The sequence below is a fragment of the Xiphophorus maculatus genome, chromosome 10 (assembly GCF_002775205.1).
Source record: "Xiphophorus maculatus strain JP 163 A chromosome 10, X_maculatus-5.0-male, whole genome shotgun sequence".
Classification (NCBI taxonomy): Eukaryota; Metazoa; Chordata; class Actinopteri; order Cyprinodontiformes; family Poeciliidae; genus Xiphophorus; species Xiphophorus maculatus.
Genome location: NC_036452.1, coordinates 10,637,146 through 10,658,758, shown reverse-complemented (window position 1 = coordinate 10,658,758; position 21,613 = coordinate 10,637,146). Strand labels below are relative to the sequence as shown.

The 21,613-nt window shown below is 38.5% G+C and overlaps 1 protein-coding gene across 1 annotated transcript in view; it reads left to right on the top strand.

Moving 5' to 3' along the window:
* Positions 1 to 1,967: 1,967 nt before the first annotated feature.
* LOC102228252 (proteasome activator complex subunit 4B-like) overlaps positions 1,968 to 21,613 on the top strand; it is a 49,272-nt gene continuing 29,626 nt past the window's right edge. The window contains exons 1-18 of the mRNA XM_005794779.2: positions 1,968 to 2,161; positions 3,562 to 3,702; positions 6,807 to 6,923; positions 8,913 to 8,957; positions 9,176 to 9,325; positions 9,952 to 10,015; positions 11,940 to 12,014; positions 12,121 to 12,243; positions 12,333 to 12,425; positions 12,534 to 12,712; positions 16,011 to 16,097; positions 16,227 to 16,413; positions 16,768 to 16,857; positions 18,161 to 18,225; positions 18,468 to 18,618; positions 20,280 to 20,378; positions 20,624 to 20,693; positions 21,316 to 21,383. Coding sequence (XP_005794836.1) covers positions 1,968 to 2,161; positions 3,562 to 3,702; positions 6,807 to 6,923; positions 8,913 to 8,957; positions 9,176 to 9,325; positions 9,952 to 10,015; positions 11,940 to 12,014; positions 12,121 to 12,243; positions 12,333 to 12,425; positions 12,534 to 12,712; positions 16,011 to 16,097; positions 16,227 to 16,413; positions 16,768 to 16,857; positions 18,161 to 18,225; positions 18,468 to 18,618; positions 20,280 to 20,378; positions 20,624 to 20,693; positions 21,316 to 21,383 — 1,998 coding nt within the window. The remainder of the gene's footprint in view (positions 2,162 to 3,561; positions 3,703 to 6,806; positions 6,924 to 8,912; positions 8,958 to 9,175; positions 9,326 to 9,951; positions 10,016 to 11,939; positions 12,015 to 12,120; positions 12,244 to 12,332; positions 12,426 to 12,533; positions 12,713 to 16,010; positions 16,098 to 16,226; positions 16,414 to 16,767; positions 16,858 to 18,160; positions 18,226 to 18,467; positions 18,619 to 20,279; positions 20,379 to 20,623; positions 20,694 to 21,315; positions 21,384 to 21,613) is intronic.

The following is a 21,613-nucleotide window of genomic DNA, read 5'->3' as shown; positions in this document are numbered from 1 at the left end:
TTACGATGCAGATTTCAGGACATGTCTGCAAATTGAAAGGAAGATAGTTTCTCATATTTTTGCAAATATGACAATTGTGGCATGAAAAGATTTTATTTGGGGGAAGTAGACTAAAGAATGATGAACATGCCACACTTTTCAGACTTTTATTTGTAAAAAAAAAAAAAAAAAAGGCAACCATGTATCATTTTTGTTCCCCTGTGCTACTGAACTTAAAATGCTGATAAAACACATTGAAGTTTCTGATTGTAACAAAAAATATGAAAAGTTAAAGGAGCATTCACAGATTTGCAAGCACAGATGTTTTCCAGTAGTATCAGTTTAAGAAAATAAAACCAAGTGCAAAATACACAGTTTATTACCTCAACCTTTGCTCAGTTTTATGCATATAGCTGGCCACTGTCAGAGTCAGAATTCCCACCTGACGGGGGAAATTCCAGTGGATCTTTACGACTTGGAGCATGGAAATTTTGACTTCTGAGTACAAAAGCCATGTACCACATTTTCTCAAACACCAATGAATCAGAACTTAGCTGATAACTATGTAATAAAAGCAGATCTTTAACAGAACATATATTTTACGGTGATCCTAAAATTTGTGCTTTCCATATTTGTTTGACTTGAATCTGAGCTAAAGATTAGCGGATGATGAAGAGGCCTTGAAACCTCAAAGATTTGGAAATTTGTACCAGAGAAAAATTGTGAACATGTCTAAAGCTCGTAAGTAATACTTTGAAGGGTTTGATTGGTGTAATGCCAAGAAAGATTTTTTTTTTCAGATTTTATGAAATATTGTGCGTATTTGCTCCTTTTACGTTTTTTAAAAATCTTTTGCAAGATGTCAATCTAATTTCTGTGAAGCAGTGTTTTAGTTGGATCCAAAGGTAGGTATGACAGGAGGCAGGAGGTGAAGAGTTTTAATAATAAACAAGAAGTAGAACTTGCAAAGGGAGTCCCAGGATAACAAGATGTGGAATGATGGCAGGAAGCAGGCAAGAAAAAGAGAATAACAGGAGGAACCAGCTATACTGCATATACACTGAAAAAAAGAGTGGAGGATGACATTTGATGCAGATGAGAAAATCTGGTTATTGGGAACAGCTGTGAACGGGAACAAAATGGCACGCTAAGGGAAGGTGAATACTAAACAGAGGTGGAAAAGAATAACACTGATTATTAAGGAGAACAAAATCCAAAAGTACAAATAACAAAACAAAAGGATAAATTAAATAAAGAAAGGAACTGATATAACTCTTTAAAAGTAAATGACCTGGAGAGAAATAATAGAAAAACACAGACAACCAAACCTCTACAACACCCAAGGATCATAAAAAGTTCTTGCATAAATTAGTTTTAAATCTAAATTAACCAAAGGTACGAGTGACTTTGGATTTAACTGTAAATGTCAGCAGGTTTTTATTTTTTTATTGGAAGATCAACCTGTGATTTCTTTTCTACCATAGAGTGATTGACACCACTTTGCTCCTTGTCTGTGCCCTCTACGTTAGAATTAAACATTTACGCCCATGGCTAAACATTAAACGCTTCTTATATCAAAGATCCCACCTTATAATTGGTCTAGGCAGCTCAGACATCAAAGCTTGTCTTTGAGACTATGGCAGACTTTTAAAGGAAAGAGTCATATTCCCACGGACCCCTTGTGGTGAGAAGCGACCCCTTCGACCCCGTTGGTGTTCGGCTGGTTCGGCGTGGATGTGTGTGATATGCGGTGAGAGAGGTGACACCGCGGTCTGACACTGCACAACTGAGAGAAACAGGCCCAGCTCAGGGCTTTGGCCAGCTCAATTAGCGTGACATACTTTCCTCCGGGCTGCTGGACACAGCGGATTATGCCCTCTAACTTCTGCCGCGCTCTTTCCAGAAGGTGCGACATTAACCAGACGCGCGATTTTCCTTAAGGGCCCCTTCAAGAGCCAACACTACAGCGACCCGAGCCACGGTGGGACATGACTGTGGATGGGGTTGTGGAGGGGTTTGTTCCCCAGAAGGAGATCGTTTATAATGGCCTGTTGCCTTACTGTGACCGCTTGGACCGGGAGGCTGCGGAGCTGCTGGCGGAGATCAAAGCCAACCTGAGCAGGGCGGTTCTTCTCAGGGAGCTGTGGCCCGGAGTCGCGTTCTGGTCCAGGAAACTCTTCTCGTAAGTGTCCATGCAAAGATGGTTTGTTTTGGAGAACTGAAACCATAATTAGTAACCGGCAATTCTTTACAACTTAAAACTTTTGGTAAATACTCGTGGTGCGATTCAGTTGTATGGAAGTCCAGGAGTGCCACAATTTAATAAATAGATGATTAAAGACAACTGTATTGTGTCATGCATCAATTAAAATAATAATAGAAAAAACATGAATGAATATTTAAAAATCGAATTATGCAAGTATGCCATTTGTTTTATTTACCGAAAAATAACAATTTCATGGTCAGGTAGTGCTGCACATCAACATTACCCATCAAAGTAATACAATGGAAATCCAAAAGACCACAATTAAATGAACATAAATAATTAAATGATGAATTACTGTGTGAAAAATTAACATTAAATAGGTAAAAAATTAAATGCCTCATTATGAAAATAGGTCATTAACACAAAAATATTTTTAAATATTTTATGTCATCTGAGGCAGCGCGTCATGGATTTATTTTTTCTGTCAACCTTACCATCAAAGTCATTCTACGGAGATTGAAAATGCCACAATTCAATAAGCATAATTGATTAAATTGTTACATTAATACAAACAGTATAAACTGGTAAAAAAAATTAATAAGCATCTTATTAAATATTCAATTAAACAAATGTGTAATTAATTTATATAAAATTGTAAACACTGCTCAGATTTTAGCTATTTTATGATCATGTGATGTAGAATATCACAAATATTTTTTTTCTGTCAGTCTTATTCATCAAGGTCATCCTATGGAAGTTTGAAAGTGCCTACATTCAACAAATATTGATAATTAAATTAAGACAGTTAATATAAATGGATAACAATGATAATAACTTACTTATTCATATTCAGTTACACAGTTATGTAATTAATTAATATGAAATTGCAAACGCTGGTTTTGGTCTGAAGTTCACTTGCCATACTGGTTATCCAATGAGCATGGTTGAGTCACAGTAACAGTAATAATTATTTCATTGTTCCCTGCTGTAAATAAACTGCAAAATATTTGGTGAAGTATTGGAATAATGTTTGATTTTAAGATATATGTGTGTATGGAGGTTCAAAAGTGCCAAATTGAGATATAAATAAATTATTTATGTCTTTACTGTAAGATAAAATTACAAATACTTATCTAAATCATATAATTACTATGCATTATTATTATTATACAAGTTAACCATTCAGGTGTTTTTTGACAAGTCATTGGGGCAGTTTATGTACTATGTTGCGATGCAGAGTATTTTGTCATTTATAGGAGGGATTATGTATTGTTTTGGCTCTGTGGGTCTTTCTGCAGCTGACCTCTAATGCAGGTCAGCTACATTAAACAGGAAGTGACTAGCTGCTCTCTGACCGCTGTCTCTTCCCCCTCCAGTTTTCTGAAGCTCTATGGCCGGAGGTTCAGCAAAGAGGACCACATTCTCTTCATCAATCTACTCTATGAGTTGGTCACGCTGCCGAACCTGGAGCCCCACATGATGTGCAGCTATGCCAGACTGCTCATTCAGCTTCTCAAGTGAGTGTGGAAACAAAGCATGCACATGCATTATACAATGGTCTCTGTTGAATCCCTGGGCTGAAAGGGCCTTGAGGTTGCTTGAAGAGAAGCTGTAGCTTTATTGAACAAACATTGCAACAACAAAATAACTGCAAGCTCTGCTAAAACACAAGACAGTTTCACCCTAGTAAGCTGAACTTTCTAGGATGAGCCTCTCCCTTAGCCTTCCTGTTGCTTTAATTAGATCACAGAGCAGCCCTGTTTGTAAATATCACTGTGCTAATAGTGTCGTACCGCCGGTTATCACATGATGCGTTAAAGTGGATTTCTTTCCTGCTTCTGTGCCATTTGGAGGCCATCCAGTTGTTACTTTAAGCACTCTGGAGAGTTGAGAAAGAAGGATCAATAAATGCTCTGTAAGGTGCATTCAGAGCGAGGACATCTGCACAAAGGCAGCGCAGTTAGAAAGATGTTCAACCTGGATCCTAATCAATGAAATCACAAGGATTTGAAAAAGAGTTACACTGTAGTGCTTAAAAAGCAATAAATCACAAAAACACCTCTATTGAAGTATACACATTGGTTGATAAATTGTGTTAATATTCCGGGGCCCCAGACATGAAATCTGTTATTTGTCATACCCGCATTACTGAACAAGTTCTAGTTAATATCAAGCATTAATTATAGATACATTCAATATATTTTCACTTTATTTTAATTTTGAGATGACTGGTAATGAGCCTCTTGTGGTTTTGTAATGTCTTTATTCACAAAGTTGACTTGCACTGTTTGAAAACAATATGTATGCAGAAACTGTTGGGGTTTTTCTTTAAGATGCTGATCCTAAACATCTTGTCTTGCCTTTGCAATTCACCTACAGAACATTTTTGTAAAATTCAAGTGCATGATTGCATAATAAATTATTTGATTTGCATTGGACTTTACAAATTTAGGTTAATTGAACAGTGCTACTTAGTCAGATTACACCGTAACCAACAGTTTATTTTATTTGGATCTTATGTTATTGATCAACTCTTACTAAAGCACATTTGTGAAAGAGAAGTGAAATTACACAAAGTTATTAAAATGTTATGTGCATTTGCATTGTATGCTGCCCCAATTAGTCAATACGTGGTAGAGTCTCTTCCAGCTTTGCACATGTACAAGCTGGGAATTGTTTTCCTGTTTTCCTTCTCATTTTCTATTAGATTTAGGCCTATACTTTGACTAGACCATTAAAACACATGAAAACGTTTCAATCTAATTCCATTTCACCCAGTTCTGAGTGTTTGCAGCGTCTGACAGGTTTTCTTCCCGTCTTGTCTTGAAATTGGTTCAATTAATCTTCTCATTAGCTCTGATAAACTGATTTTTCTACTTGAGTCATGCATTGCTGCAGCTCCTCCAGAGTTAGCGTGCATCTTTTTGCTGTCTTTGTGTCCCTTGGTCTTCATGATGCCGTTTGTTCATTAATGTTTTCTGACAAACCTCTGAAACCTCCACAGAAGCATTTATTACTGAAATTAAGTTACATTCATATTTACAAATTATGGGATTAATTACAAGATTTTGTTTGTAAAACATATAAAAACCTCTAGAGGTCCTTCCACTTAAGAATTTGGCACTACTTTATTAAAATCTCAATAAAATACACAGAAGTTTGTGTCTATAATGCGACAAAATGGTAAAAAGTTTAAGGGATATGAATAGTTTTGCAAGGCGCTGTAGCTGTTCAAAGCGGTTACACTTTTGGTTAGTTCATAATGATGCAGGTCAGTCCATTTCCCAAGCAGTCCCTCTAGAGGATCATAAAATAAATCCTGTGGCTCAAGTCGTGATTAATGAGTGGGGCTTTTGGTTTTTGTGGTTAAAACTTGGAAAAATTATATTTCACTGTGTCTCAAATAGAAATTAGGACAAAGTCAGTGTTAGAAGGAACATATCTCCAGTGACAAATCTGAACAGCTTTTTTTACACTCTGCAGCAACCGAAGGAGTAAAATGTGCAGTGAGTAGGCGATATGTTAGCGAGCTAAAATACATATCCTCACACTCAGAAAGCATTCATTGTGAGCGAGGAATCTTGGCTCTACAGTAAATTTATCACTCTTTAGGCGCCGGCTTATTTGTGTTTCTCTTTGTTTGTGTCTCCTGGATCAGACCCGTCATTCCCCCAGTGACAGGCGAATAGTTTCCGAGGCATTCATCACTTGCTATTAGTCTTCAAGTGCGTTTCTGTGATTTTTGCATCCATCACAAAACAAGGTCTTTATGTTGACGTCAGATGTCTTTGTTTTAGATGAAAAGAGAAAGATCTGGGCTAATGGTGTATCAAGCTTCAGTTCTCGCAGCCAAGTGTTGAACTTGATCCTTGACAGCGAACATCAGGTCTGCAGAGTGTCTTCCTGTCGCACTTTAGAATTTCACGGCCAACTTTGCAGATTGTCTCCTCTTGAAATCTCCCCAGTGAGAGCCTGTTCCTTCATTGATAGATAAATAAGAACAAAAGGACTTTCTGTTCAGAAAAACTGTGCACATTCTCAAGTGAAGGGATTCGGCACGCGTCTGTTGGGTGTAATCCTATAAAACTGGTGATTTAATAAAGAATTGAGTAACTTAGTGTGAAGAAAGCGTGGAAGTTCTCAGGGGGATTTAAAAAAATATTCTTCATTTTAAAAGCTTCTGAGGTGCTCAGCAGTGAAGCATAATTTTGTGGGAAATCTAAAACCTTAAGCGGGTGTTTGAGAAACTAAAAGAAGCAGAGAAAAGGATAATGTTACTTTGCATTAAGGTTTTAAATGTGCCTCATTTTTTTGAAACCACTAACAGGCGATTATTCCAGACCTCTCCTGTGAAGCTGCTAAAGCCTGCAGCTGTCTGTCCAGTTATGCTTTAATAGCTACATAGAATCACCGCATCATGTTGGTGGACATGTTCCTAAGTTGGCAGCCGTGGTGTTGTGAAAGGATGACTCACTCTCCCCTGATGGACACCCTGTAGTGTCCCACCTCGTCGCAACATTTTCACAAACAGGAGGCTTTTCACAGCTTTAAATATCTGAGAACCTGCCAGCATTTGCACACAGGCGGGCCAGCTGAGGTCTGACTTGTTTTTTCCAAACAGGAAGAAGGAGTTGCTGTCAAGAGATGACCTTCAGCTACCATGGAGGCCCCTCTACGAGCTGTACGAGAGACTCATCTACTCAAAAACGGAGCACCTGGGTCTTGTCTGGTTCCCAAAGTATGTACCTTGACCTTCCCATCTCATCAGTCTCTCACTGCTGCAAACCACCCAAATATACACTTTGTTTTTTTTTTGTCAAATCTCTTGTGGTTTGAAAAAAATAGTGCAATAAAGTTAGATAAATGGTGATTTATCAACCAGCTGTAGAGCGCTTTCATACAGATGAGTGTAACACAAGTGCTTTACAGAGGTTAAAGAGAAATGAACAGGCATGAAAACACATTGGAAATTCGTACTAAGTAGTGAATCAAATACAGAAAAAGAAAAACAGCTAAACTGAAAGTCAAAAATTTTACATAATAAAAGCCAAATTACAACATGTAATTATTATAGACATTTTTTTTATAAATTATAAAAGAAATACCCATTAAAATTCAAAAAGGTTAAGTATTGGTCATGCACTTGATAAATGTGTGGAATAGAATGAAGAAGAAACTAGTTTTAAAGTCGTACTGAAGCCACTCTGAAGTGACAGCAAAATTATCTGCAGACTCTCCATCTGGTCTCACTGAGATAGATCTACCTTCATAGAAGGATGATCAAAAGTTTGAGATCTAGATCGGGGGAGTCAAGCTCATTTTCACCTTGAACATTCATATCAAGATCATGAATGTCCTCAAAGGGCTGATCGTTCTGTGCCACAATGTAAAACATACACCCAAAACCCCTTGTGTTAACAAACAGCTGTGTCTGCAATTGATAAGTACTTCTTAAAATTAAATATTATTTAACATCTTGGTCTTAGCAATTTGTTTGCAATCAAAATCACTAATTTAGAAATGTTTGTAAGAAATTTAGCAATAGGGCTGCACAGTGGCGCAGTTGGTAGCACTGTTGCCTTGCAGAAAGAAAGTCCTGGGTTTGGGTCTGCTTGGAGTTTGCATGTTCTCCCTGTGTATGTGTGGGTTCTAAAAACTTGACTGTCAGGTTAATTGGTCTCTCTAAATTCTCCCTAGGTGTGACTGTGTGTGTGCGTGGTTGTTTGTCCTGTCTGTCTCTGTGTTGCCCTGCGACAGACTGGCGACCTGTCCAGGGTGAACCTCGCCCGGAACGTTAGCTGGAGATAGGCACCGGCACCTCCTGACCCCACTAGGGTCAAGGGTGTTAGAAAATGGATGGATGGAAATGTAGCAATATTTGTTCTTCTGTAATGTGACTTTTGTAACTTGTCAGTTTGATCATGACATAAAATAAGGTTGAGTATGAACTTAACCGTCACTTAAACTTAATGGTTTTGACCATTTTTGTGGAAAATTTGCAATGAACTTACCATTATGCATTAGCGTGAAAAAAATGCAGAGGTCTGTTTATTTTGTTGTAATTTCTGCACTCGCAAAAGAGTTGAGGGACTGATTAATGTAATTTGGCAGTAAATGTTGATTTGATTGATTAAATAATATTTATGCGTAAAACTGTTTTCTTGAAGGTCTTATTTTTGTGTCCCTCTGGAGACTGGAGAGCCACATAAAAATTTATGGCAGACCCAAAGGCGTTAGAGACATTTCCCAATAGACTTGTAGCTGTTTATTTGTGGAAAAACCTAAAGCTATGTAACATTTTCCTTCAACTTCACAATTATACTCTGATTTACGTTGGTCTATTATCCAATCTCAGTGAAAACACTGCCAACACTGCCAACTGTTTTCAAAGTCTGCAAAAAAAAAACCAAAACACTTTTGAACTGTATTTTAGAGAGGGCTTGCACAGTGGAGCAGTTGTAGTGCAGCAAAAAGGTCCTAGGTTCAATTCCCAGCTTGGGGTTTTTCTACATAGAGTTTGCTCGTTCTCCCTCTGGATGTGTGGGTTCTCTCCGGGTATTCCAACATCCTCCCAGAAACATGACTGTGAGGTTAATTATCCTCCATTCTCCCATTTGTGACTTTTTATGAATTAAAATTCTGAATATTCTGTAGTTTTTGCACAAGTTTTTTTAGTGTGACATAAGAGGAAGAACACATGCTCATCCATCTCTTTGCTTGCTTACAGCTCAGTGGACCACATATTGAAGGCTTTGATCAAAAGCTGCAGACTGTAAGTCTCATCTTCTCTCTGATCATATAATCTGTGAAAGCAAAGAATGTTTTCCTTTGATCTTTACTCGAGCTGTGTCCTCCAGATCAATGTGTTTACTCGTATCTTTGCTCGTTCGCATCTATTTATGGCCGCAGCCTTATTTGTTCTGTGCGTGTATGCATACCGGAGTTTCTCTGTTGTTATTAAATAAATATGTACGTTTTTTTTGCTCCCAGGTATTTCCCAGCATCCTCAACCAAGGAGATGCTGGATGAGTGGCGCCCCCTGCTGTGCGTGTTTGACGTGGTCATGCAGAAAGCAATCAGCAACATGGAGCTGTTTCTGCCCACCATCATGCCCCCGGAGGAACACAGCCAGGGCTTCCAGTGAGTTGGACCAGCCGGAATGGTTCTGTTTGGAAACGGGATCACCCGCTGAGGACTGAATGTCCCGAGCCAGAGTTAGCTCGCAGGATTTCGAAAGTTTACCAAGAGATCTGCCTGCAGAAAGTGAAAAATATGTAGTTGAAGCTTCTGAGTTGCTTTAAAATGCAGCACTTTAGAAACCACATTATCAGGCTCTGGAAAAACCTGTGCAGTTGAAATTGAAACAGTTTTTGTTTTGCTAATATGTTGTTTTTTATGGAAAAAAATCTCTGCTCCTTCATCCTTCATTCTGCTCTCGTTGTGGTTGTATTCCAGCTGTCAAGCCTTTTCACGGCTTCTCAGTGCGTTCCACGTTTTTTTTTTTTTTTTTTGTAAGCGATTTGTCTGGATTTACTCTTGGATCCATAAGCAGTTTCTGCACAGTTTCCACAATACATCATCTTTAATGCTCTTTTTTTTTCCATTTTCATTTTGTTGCTCTCCCTCCTCCAGAATACACAGAGGAGAAAATGAGTTCATGTTTAGGGGAAATTGCGGATAAATGAGGGGAATTCAGCCTCAGGTGTATCTCATTAAGTTTTAATCTGAAAAGTTATTTCTCTGAGTGTGTGTTTGTTTTTTTTTAGGTTGTGGTTTGATGAGTTAATGAATCTGTGGATGTCGGTGCAAAATCAGCCGACCTGGGAAGGGGTGAGTACACACTCGCAGAGCTTCAGGTTGATTCAGATCTTTTTCACACACACACCCCCACACAAAGCTTTGGAAAATAACTGATACCCTTTGAACTCTTTTTTTGACTTTGTCAAAACAAAAAAATGCACTTTTAAGTGATGAACTAACAGAAAGTTGTGCAAAATTGTAAAATGACATGATAGGGGTTCAAGAGTTTCCAAATTTTTACAAAATTAAATCTGTGTCGTATGTATTTGTGTCCAGCCCAATAAGAGGGAAGGTTGCACTTGTTTGCTTCGATATTCAGCAGCCGATTGAGCTGTCAGTTAATTAACATTTTCCTGCACTAACTTGTACTGCAGAGGAAGGGAGCGATGCGGTGTTCCGTGCTTTACAGTCAGGAAGCGCATCTTAACAGTGGTGCTCAGACCAACAGAGTACGCATCTGTGAGGCTAACATTTAAACATTTAGAATTAGCTTGTGTCACCCAGGAGATTTGGTACCTCACTGTTGCAGATGCCGGAGCTTTACTGACCTTTTTTAAGTTGATCTCAAATACCAGTGTTGTAGTGTAAGCTTGTAGCGTCTGTGCAATTAGCATCTGGCATCGTTGCGCATTTCTTTTTTTCCCATCCGTCTGCCTCATGAAGGAAGTACCTTTGAACAGCACAGTTGTGTTTACTTTGTATTAAAGTGGTCTGGATTTTTTTGTTTCTTTTGGCTGCACTCACAATGTTAGAGTTTGAAACCTCCAGCAGCAGCTCGCTGGGGAGGGGAGAAGTTAATTACTGTCAGAGGAAATGAGACAATTTGGACAAACATGAACAGGTCAGTTTGTGTAGATTTGGATGCAAATCTATGCAAACTTTAAATCATTCTTTTTTTTTTAGCTTCAACCCTGAATCACTAAAATCTAGTAGTTTGCAGAACCATTTGTTTCATTTGCTGAAGCAAGTATAACGAGGTGAATCTCTTGACTGAATTGCTTGCTCGTTCTTCTTTACAAAACAGTTCAAGCTCCATCAGATTCAGCAGAGAGCATCTGTGAATAGCATGATACTGCCACTACCGTGTTTCGCCGTAGGGATGAGACTTTATGGTGTTAGATTTCTGTCACAAATTGGGCTTAGCATCCAGTCCAAAAAATTCAGTATTAATATTAGAAAACCACACTACTCCACTTGTATCAAACTGCAAGCAGGACATCTTATGGCAATTTTTTTCAATTGCTTTTCTCATCCAGTCTTTCATAAAAGAACTAAAATTTGTGGGGTGCAATGCTTTCTGAACGGTTCTTTAAGGGTTTGCTGACGCAATTCAATGCACAGGATTTTATTCAGGGGTATCAGAGCAAAGAAGGTTAAGTTCAAATGGACCACATATCTTTTGCAAGATAAACAATAATAAAGCTAAATGTCATTTTCCTTCTACCTCTTCTGTGAGAAAATTGTTGTTGTGATGTGACAAAATGTGGATTATGAAAACGTTAGTAAGGTACAGTGTTCCCTTGGATTTGAAGGAAAATTCCTGATGTCAGAGCAAATTTATGTTATCACAAAAGGAACAAAAAAATTCACCTCTAATGGATTTTTAAAACGTTTTAAATATATTGAGCAAGGGATCAACCCGCCTTCCATTTTCCCAAAGATGGATGGAGTAATTTGGAATGACACGGCTTCTATGTTCCCTGATTGCGATGATTGAAGTGTTGTTGCTGGTTTCCACTCAGCGTGCAGATAAGATTTTCCATTTGTGCCTCCGCTCTGCCTTTATCCAGCCTCCAGGCCCTCAGTGGCCTGGCTGAGCGCACGTCCTTCCCTCCCTCTTGAACATCTCTCCAATTTTTCAGGGGCTATATTTAATTCTTGAAATGGCAAACTTCACTTCTGGGAATTTTGCTATAGACTCGGCAGTCACTGTTTTCCTGATGTTGTCTTGTAGCACCTAGTGAACCTGTTTGCTCGGCTTGCCAACGACAACATCGGCTATGTGGACTGGACTCCTTATATTCCCACAGTGAGTCATTAGCAGAATTATGTGGATATACATGTGTTCCTGTTAATGCGTTTTACCAGGGGCCGCTGTGAGTGGAAGGTGAAACTCTGTTGTTTTGTGTGTGCAGATCTTTACCAGAATCTTGCGAAGTTTAAACCTTCCAGTTGGGGTCAGTCAGATGGTGGCACCGAGATATCTCATCAACTCCTACGACATTGGATACTTGGTTTTATGGATCACGGCACTGCTGGTACACGCTAGTGAAGATTTTGACAAAAATTGTGTCAAAATATTGAACTGCGACTGCTTACTTACCCATCAATGCTCATTTTTCTGCAGGGCGGACCAGGAAATCCTGCACAGAAAGAATTGACCTGCCTCTTCAACAGCATTGCCTCCTTCTTCCACCCTTCCAACCATGGTCGCTGGCAGGTCAGTTTCTTCGTCCTCTCACTCTTATACTTTTCCATCCATGTTTTGCATGAAGGAATCAATTAAATCCTTGAGGTGTTTATTACAGAAATGTGTGATTTGTTTTAGTCTCGATTGATGAGGCTGCTGCAGCGACTGCCAGCTAGCGTCGTACGCCGCGTGCATCGGGAACGCTACGCTGGATCCAGCTGGATCACTCTGGTGCCCGAGTGTCAAAAACTGACAGATGCAGACCTGCAAGAGTTCACCCGCAGCCTCACCGGCGCCGCCCTCTTGGCCATGTTCAGGTACTGCCTTCTCTTTATCAACTGCATAAGCAATTCACTAAATCTGAATATCTTGAAAAGTTTATTTTAAGTAAAACTGTAATGTAATACTGATTCATGACACACAGACCAATGTTTTTCACATTAATTTGATAATAATGGATTAATAAAAATCCAGGAATCAGTTTTTCAAATAATTACAATATTGCGTTAAAACAAATAAAAAAGGATATTTGACACAGAAATGTTATATCCCACACAAAAACAAAAAATACTTCTAAGCTGATAATTGTCCAGCAGTCAGCAATATCTCACCAAGGAGAGCAAGCTACAGATGGTCATCCTTAAAAAGTTATCAGCTGGAGTGTTTTAGCTAAGCATATTTTCAGACGGTTTACTGGAAGGAAAATGTATTCTATAAAAATGAGCACAAGTAGCAGGGATAACAACGACTTTGCAAGGTTTATGAAGCAAGAGTTTGATTGCCTTCATGCCGTATGTCATTTGTGCGAAGGGAGCTTCGACTAATTATGACCAATTAGTGCTGTACTGCATAGTATAAGGATATACTGTACTTTACAGTTTTCCAACATTTCTAAAAAAACAAACAATTTCTTTCTATTTTGCAGATTTTCAGGGACACAATGTTGGGTGTTTTATTAGCTCTAAAAACTTTGATTTTAATCTGTAATTAATCTATGAAATAGGATTTCACCTTTTAAATTACTGAAATGAAATCAATGATATTTTAATTGTACGAGATATATCTGGAAGCAATTAGCCTAAACAAATCACAGAATGACTTCAGACTGTTTTTCTAAATGCACTTTGGCATTCCTAATAAAACACGTCCGGGACTCTGGATTTCTGCCACCGAGTCCCTCAGGGCTTGAAAATGGCACCGTGCATCTTTAGAAGTTTATGGCATGAACATAAATGGCAACAACCTGGCTGGTTCATATTGCTAGGAGTCATCAGGCGAGAGGAGGGCTATAACCTTGAGAGGTCACCAATCTATGACAATGCAACTTAGAGAGATGCTGTACAGCATGAAAGAGGCAGATTAACCTAACAGACATGTTTTTTGATATTTGGGAGAAAAACTGCAGTGTCAGGATAAAACCCACATGCATCCTGCACACAGAAATTTAAACTCATGAGCTTTTTGTTATACCAGCTTTAGTATTTATTTAGTTAGTTTTTTGACAGGTTTAAAAAACCTCCCAAGGGATATAAATAAAGTTTTACAGATGAAGTTCAGTTTAATGAAAGTTTATTCAGTTAATTAAATCTACAGTTCTCAGAGGTACACCTCTGATTGGCCATAAATGTTGTATTATTTTGGAGTCTTTAATGGTGTATTGGAATAGTTTTATTCTCGGGTGAAAACAGCCTTGATGATTTTTAAAGCCAGGGTGTCTGCGCATCCTTGAAAAGTCCTAAATTCATGTATCTAAAATTAAGGCCTTAAAATGTTTGAAATTAAAAATGTAAGTTGACCTTAAATACAATAATCACAGGTTTTAAATTTTATTGTGGCAAGACTATTCAATCTTGTATGTAATTTTTATTGGTTCTGTCAGGCAAAAGTTTAAGTTGCATGCAGACATCTTTACGCCATTTTGTGAATCAAGGTGGTCGGAACCTATTGTAGCTGCTAATATACCCTTGCTATCTACCTTCTTTTGAGCCTGTCATGGGTAAGTGTAAATATATCACCAGTTGGCTGGATGATGTTTGTGTTTGCCATTTGCTCACTTCTGTTGCCAACCTGTATGAGCCAGTAAGATCCTCCAATCATCCCATATATTTATAGTTTATTTGTCTTAAATTTCATTCAAGCTACTATTAAAAAAATGTTAAAAAGTCTTAAATTTGGCCCACTGAAACCTGCAGATTACACTAAAAATTGGAACTGGGTGCACATATTTCATGTTATTGAGAAATTTCCGTGATTCACACACAGGGATAAATTACATGTGTAAATTTATAGACACACCAGCCATCAAAAAATGTCTGATATATTTCTGGCTGGAAGGCCAGTTTTTATGGCTGAATTGAGTTCATTTCCAGCCACAAACTCTGATTTTAAGCATCATCCACGAATTTCCATTCATGTTAATGTTGGGGCAAATCCAGAAGCTTAATGTTAGCCTGCTTTCTCCATTCCAAAATTAGTTTTGATGTGTGTTTATGATCACTGTCATGTAGGAACACCCAATTGTGTCCCAGTTCAACTCTCTAAGGTAAACTGTCACACTCAGATGAGAGGAAATAATAATCAAGAGCAAGTCATGACCTAGCCAACTGGAAACTGCTGGAACGTCAGTGTCATGGTGAGGCAAGAAATGAACCTCCTGCTTCGAAATTGACGCTTTTAAGCTCAACTAAAATTTGCAGCTGCCCACATGTCAAGTCAAGGTTTTTGTATTGCAGATTTCTGTAACAAGGCAGTTCAAAGTGCTTTTCACCATAGTCAATAATGAAACAAGCAATAAAAGTTACTCAAAATCATCAGGCTAATTTCAGGCTGAATGGTGGTTCTCCATGTTTGGTTCTGGTTCTGGGTATTCAGAGCAAACTTGAACTAGTTTTGAAGCTGTGTGGATTGAGAGGAAACCCAGAATAAATTCAAACTTGCCACCGAAGTGCATAACGAGTGTATTTAAAGTTTTGACCGGAACCGTAGGTTGCTCGCTGACATTTAAAATCTAACAGCCGTTGCCAGATTTAGGCAGGAATGGTGACAGAATAAATTTGTGCTCCTGCAGATACATATAGAGATGTAGGTGTCTCTGTGGGAGGAGGTGTGAGCACTCTGCTGCATTGTCTGAGCCAGTTGGTGGTCTTCTTGGTCGACATTCAGAGATCAGATTTTTTTTTTTAGCTACAGCTTTGATTCAGAAATTCGATCCCAGCCATTTCCACTAATCAGCACCCTCTCCTTTTTAAATGTCAAAAACTGCTCACTGCTGATTAGTAGGTCAAACCTTTCATACCTGGAATCTGCAAATCTCGAGACTTAAAGATTAAAGCGATTCTTTTATGCCTTCTGCTTTAATGTTGTGAGCAGGTCACTGGAGCATGAACAGGTAAACAACCAGTAAACACACATGCAGTCATCTGAGAGCTGTGTCTCATTAGTGAGTCATTGCATGCACTTGGCCTCAGTCACAATGCGCCTAATCTGGACAAGGACAGCTCATCAGTGATTATCTGTCTCCCTGTGTGTATGCGCACGCGGGGGTGTGCGTGTGTGTGTATTGTTCATGCTGTAACTCTGCTGTGTTCCCCTCTGCCCTCTCCTGGTGATCTGCAGCAAAACCGGCAGCACAGATGCAGCCTATGCTCTCCAGAACCTGGCTCTCCTCACACCACAACTCGTCATACCACCAGTCCTTGAAAAGTGAGATCCGTCTGCACTTTTGTACAATTTTTAAAGTACATTAATGGAGGCTTATTTGAGACTTGACCGAAGTAAGGACTTTTGTGACTTCGAAATGCAAGCAGTAATTAAATGGTGTGTGTAAAACAGGACCTATGCAGCGATGGAGACCCTGACGGAGCCACACACCCTCACCGCCACCCTCAGCTGCATGATCGGCATGGCGCGCAGCCTGGTTTCCCCTGACAACCGCTACCCAGAGGGCCGTGCTCACGTGCTCCCATTGCTCATGGGTTCTCTCCCGGGGGTGGACCCCAACGACTTCAGCAAGTGCATGGTGAGTAATGAATGTGCCGATAAGTAGTGAAGAAAAATTATGAGACGGGATGACAATAGAGCTCTTGCTGATTGAGTTCCCTTCTTGTATACTCAGGTCTGTCCTATTAATTAGTCCAGAAAGTGGAATGAATACCTCAGTTTGAAGAAGTTGTAATTAATGTGTCTTGGTTGTCTGCTCGAATAGTAAAATGGATTGCTTCCCTTGTCTGCTGCTCCCGTTTTCTCCACGCTGTATTAATTATCGCAACAGACCCAATGAAAAGATTTGGAAAATCTTACCTGGCACATTATTTAACGCATGCCGCGATCATGTCAGATGATGTAAATTGATCTGTCCTGGATCTCTGTCCAGATAACGTTCCAGTTCATCACCACCTTCACCACCTTGGTGCCTTTAGTGGACTGCTCATCTGCTCCTTTTCGACAGATGGATCTCACCGAGGTAAAACCAGAACAGATTTCAAACATCTCTGCAGATTAAACACAAACAGGACAACAACCATGCTGACTTTTAAGATACAAGACAAAACAAGTAAATATGAAGACTCCATACATCACGGGTGCCAAGAGGTTTTCTCTAAAGCTTAGTGTCTCAAATCTAAACAAGTGAGCGGTAACTAAAAAGGACACTGAAACCTTTTTACCTGGAGGCAGAAAATAATCAAATAATTGTCTATACCTTCTGAAAGATAAAGCTACTCCAACATGCTGCACTTTGACAGAAAGCAGAAAAAGAACTTTGTTTTCCACCATTATTTTATTCAGAATTAGTGTTGTTTAATCAGCTTAACATATGTAAAAAATAAAGATTGAAACTAAACTTATTGTTCAAAACATAGTTACAGTATTTGCAAGGCTGTTGTGCATCTGTTGTTGTTTAATTCATTATTCTTTTACGTCTCTAACAGGTAGGACAGATGAAGTAAATCTGAAGTCTGTATTTACAAAGTGATGCTTCAAAAGCACCCATCATTACGTCCTTTTTATTTGTTGGGTAACTTGACACATAAGTTAGCGTATGTGCTTTCTGTCTTTCTGACAGTTAGAAGAAAAACTTGCATCACTTTAATGTTCCCACCATAAACATTCAGATGTCAGCTCAGCTTAGCATAAAGCCCCGAAAACAGCGTTTCAGACTATCTGACACTAAATGCAGCAATAAACAACAGACGACAAAATCCACCCCTACACGGCGCTAATTATCTGCTTATCTGTTGTTGTTTTTCTCAGTCGGTACAAAAATCAAAGCGTGAAAACACCATGTTGGTCATTTTTCTCCAGCATGGGGACACAGACCAGCATTGTGGGTCTTTTTCCAGCGTTCGTGCCGAACCACTTATTTTCATATTTAAGGGATGATCACTGCGGTTGGCTGGGATGTTTAATCCCTCTAGCTTGTGCAGGGACTCGTAGTGGGTCTCCTCTGAGATGGCATCCAGGGGAACAGAGGGGACTCTCAGCATAGATGGGCAGGGGGTCTTTCTGAAAATCTCACCCAATCTCAAAGTGACATCTTGGCAACCCTGCAGCGAAAATGCAATTCAGATTTCTTCTAATCACAGTTTTATTCTTGTAGTAATTATCTAAAGATGATTACCATGCTAATCAAGAGCTTTCCCTTTGAGGCTCACTTCTGTAAAATGTATTTCCCGAGTAGACTAACAGCTTTTTTCTTCAATTAAGCCATAGAAAAACAAATCATAGAGATATTACAGAAACACATTACCTACATTTCTTCCCTGCAGATTGAAAAAGATCTTTGCTTTGCCTCAGCCGGCTTTGAAGACTTCGTGCTGCAGTTCCTGGACAGGTAGAGATAAATTAGCAAGTCAGCCTGTCACTCTGTGGAGCTTTGTTGTCATCGTCAGAATACGGATGTGTCTCTCTGTTTGAAATGCACTAGACTCCCTGCCTCTGGAGTGAAAAAGCCTTTTTGTGTGTGTATGTGTGTCTGTTTTTCTTTTTTTTTTAATCATATCGTTGTTGACATTTTCATCACAGACGAGTGTTTTAAGTTTGTGTTGGCGTGTGTGTGTGTGTGTGCGTGCACAGATGCTTTGCGCTCATAGACAGCAGCACTCTGGAGCAGACGAGAGATGAGACGGAGACGGATACCCAGACTCATTTGGAGAGCCTGGTGGAGCTGGGACTGTCTTCCACCGTTAGTACGATCCTAACACAGTGCTCCACAGAAATCTATAAGGTAGCGCAGAAATACACTCCGTCACTTACACACACATGTCTCAAAGATAACAAGCCTTCAGTGTGATGTGACCTTTAAAAATGTCTTTTTCAGGTTCAGATTCTTGAAAGTAAGCTTTTTGCTTTGACTGATGACATCTTTCATGAATATGAGATTTCAGTTTCTGTTGTTTTGTGAGTTCTTCTTGCTTGATTTGACAATAAAAAAAATTAAAGACTTAGTTTAGGTGGTAAAATGTGTCATTTAAACTCTACATTATTTACTAGCTAACACCTGATATTGTGAAGGATTAACCCAGACACCCTACCATTGTGAGAGGTGCTCTAAAAGCAGTTTTCTGTCAGGTTTTTTTTTTTTTTTTCAAATAATTATGCCTAGTTTTTATTAGACATTAGTTGCACAAACATCCATTTGAGGGTTACAGTCACAAGCAATAAATTCAGTCCAGAATGAACTGGTTGTGCAAAGGGTGTAGGTCTAGGTCTGGGTAAGTATGGAAGAGAGAAAACTTTCAAAACTTTATTTCTTTTTGTAAAAAAACATAGAAATCAAAATACAAAACATTGCACTTTTGCGCTTGATTTCTATTTTTCTAACGATTTATATTTTGGGTTTTGATTTACTGACTGATGAATGCATACTCAAAATAGTCATTTCAGTTATTATTTGAGATCTAAGCCAATCCATGTTTAGATTTTAAACTAATATATTGTTTACATATCAGCAAACAAAGCATATTTTATTCATAGAAGCAGAAAAAAGCAGAAAATTTGAAACATGTTCTTTTAATAACCTATATTTAGCATTACAGATTCTGAAAAAAAGAGTTGATCTAAGTAGTGGCTCAGTAGTAAGTAGTTTGTCACTGTCGATTTAAAACTCAATTTAAGATCTAGATTATTCCCTGATTTGTTGAATATGTAGGTTGTGCTATGTTACAACTTTAAAAGCAACCTTATAGTAATTGTTTTATTCTCAAAAGACTGTTTTGTAAGAAATTATGAGAAACAAATTCAGATTTGAGTAAATTATGGTATTTTAATGTGTAAAAACACTGTGTATGACTAGATGTCATAAAAAAAACTAATAATTATTCTTAAGAATAAACAAGAATGCAATTAGTGTTGTATTTTAAGCTAAAATGCTTATTGATCAAATTGTTAGGTTGTCTCAAGAAGCATAGAAAATGTGAAATATTGACATTTTTATGTTAAGAATATTAAAACTAGTCCGGATTCAGTCATAGCTTTAATATTAAATTCCCTTCGACGAAGACTACCTCTCTCTTAACCTCAGGAGGACTGTGAAAAAGGCACAACTTTAATTTTGTCATTTGTAATTACAGCCACTGTTTAGTAAGATTGAACTAAACTGGCTTAGTGTGCTAAACTGGGCCTGGTGTCATCCTTGAGTAATGTTAATAGTTTGGAAAGAATATAAAAATTCTGCCTGTGCAACTAATTCACGCAGATTTACGAGACAGACTGAACATCCTGTCCTCAATAATGTGTAAAGCCTGTGTAAATTAATAATATTAATTAATTAATGATGCAGTAAAAAATTATTGTTTACGCCAAAAACGGAAAAAAACCCTTTTGCACAGACAGTTAATACAAATAAAGTGCATCATCTGATTTTATGCTATATTGCATTTTGATCAGGTTGCGTTGCAGAAGCTGTACAACTTCGCCACCTCCAGCATCTTTGAGACATGTGTGTCAGGCAGAATGGTGGCTGACATGTGCAGGGCTGCAGCAAAGGTAACGTTGACTTTATCTTGTTTTATTTATACATGTGATGCAATTTGCCTTTGTCTGCGTTATTGTACAGAAACCAAAAAAAAGTTAGTACAGTTTCCTAAGGCTATGCATGTTGCAGAATACTTTCATTCAATTTGCTATGCTCATTTTCATTGCTTCTGTTCTCTTTTCTGTGTGAATGTGTGCCTAATTGTGTGTGCTTTTGTATGTTTGGGTGCTTTTTGCATGTTCTTGTGTGTTTGCAGTGTCATCCTGCTGAGTCTCTCCGTCTGTTCGTCCCTCACTGCTGCAGCATCATCTCGCTCATTACTGACAGTCAGTACCACACCGTGTAGAACAGATCTGTGTGTAGACAGGACGTGACGCTGCTCACAAGACTATTTGAGGCCTCAAATGAACTAAGAATAGGTTTATTCAGCAGGTCCTTTCAATTATACATGAAAGCTGAAGATAAATCTTCAGTCCTTGCTCCTTCTTCAAATTTCTGATCACTGTAACCTCAAAAAGTTATAAAATTAGCCATCATCTGAGCCTTCAGCACCTCCCCTAAAGGAGTAGTTTGCAAAGTAAATAGATTTTAAGAACATTAAACTCTTAGGTGACCTAGTCAGAGAAAATATCACAAGTTATTTTTTATGCACGAAGGCAGTCTGGTGTACTCTGTGCTACGGCACATCTAATCATAACCACAATCATTTTTACAGTCTTAGTCTTGCCTCTGTTAACAAGTGATATTTATTTTTGATTTGATTTTCTTTAATCACATGTTAATTAAAATACCTTTTCAAGGGACATTCAGAGTTTATGTCAAATGTCAACTGGAATAATGTGATACAACACTTTGAACCCAAGATTATGGGTCCAAATTAGGCATAAGAAATAAAGTATTTGATGAAAATAAATAAAGCTTTCTGTGGGTTAATGTGTTTGCGTGTAGATGTGGAGTTGCAGAACGAAGATGAGCTGGATAAGGAGCTGTTGTGGAATCTCCAGCTGCTTTCAGAGGTGAGAGGATAAACTACTGAAGCACCTTAAAGCTTTAAAAAACATTCAGACGATCACTTATTGTCATCTGCACCATGTCCGGAATTTGTATTCATTCTCAAAACGACAAGAGAACAGATGCTTGGCACCAATTTGCATTTTTTTTTTTCGGAGAAAAAGCGAGAAACGATCGCTTCAGAATTATAGAAAGGATATTACAAGAGAAAAAACACAAGCCAAAAGACATTTCT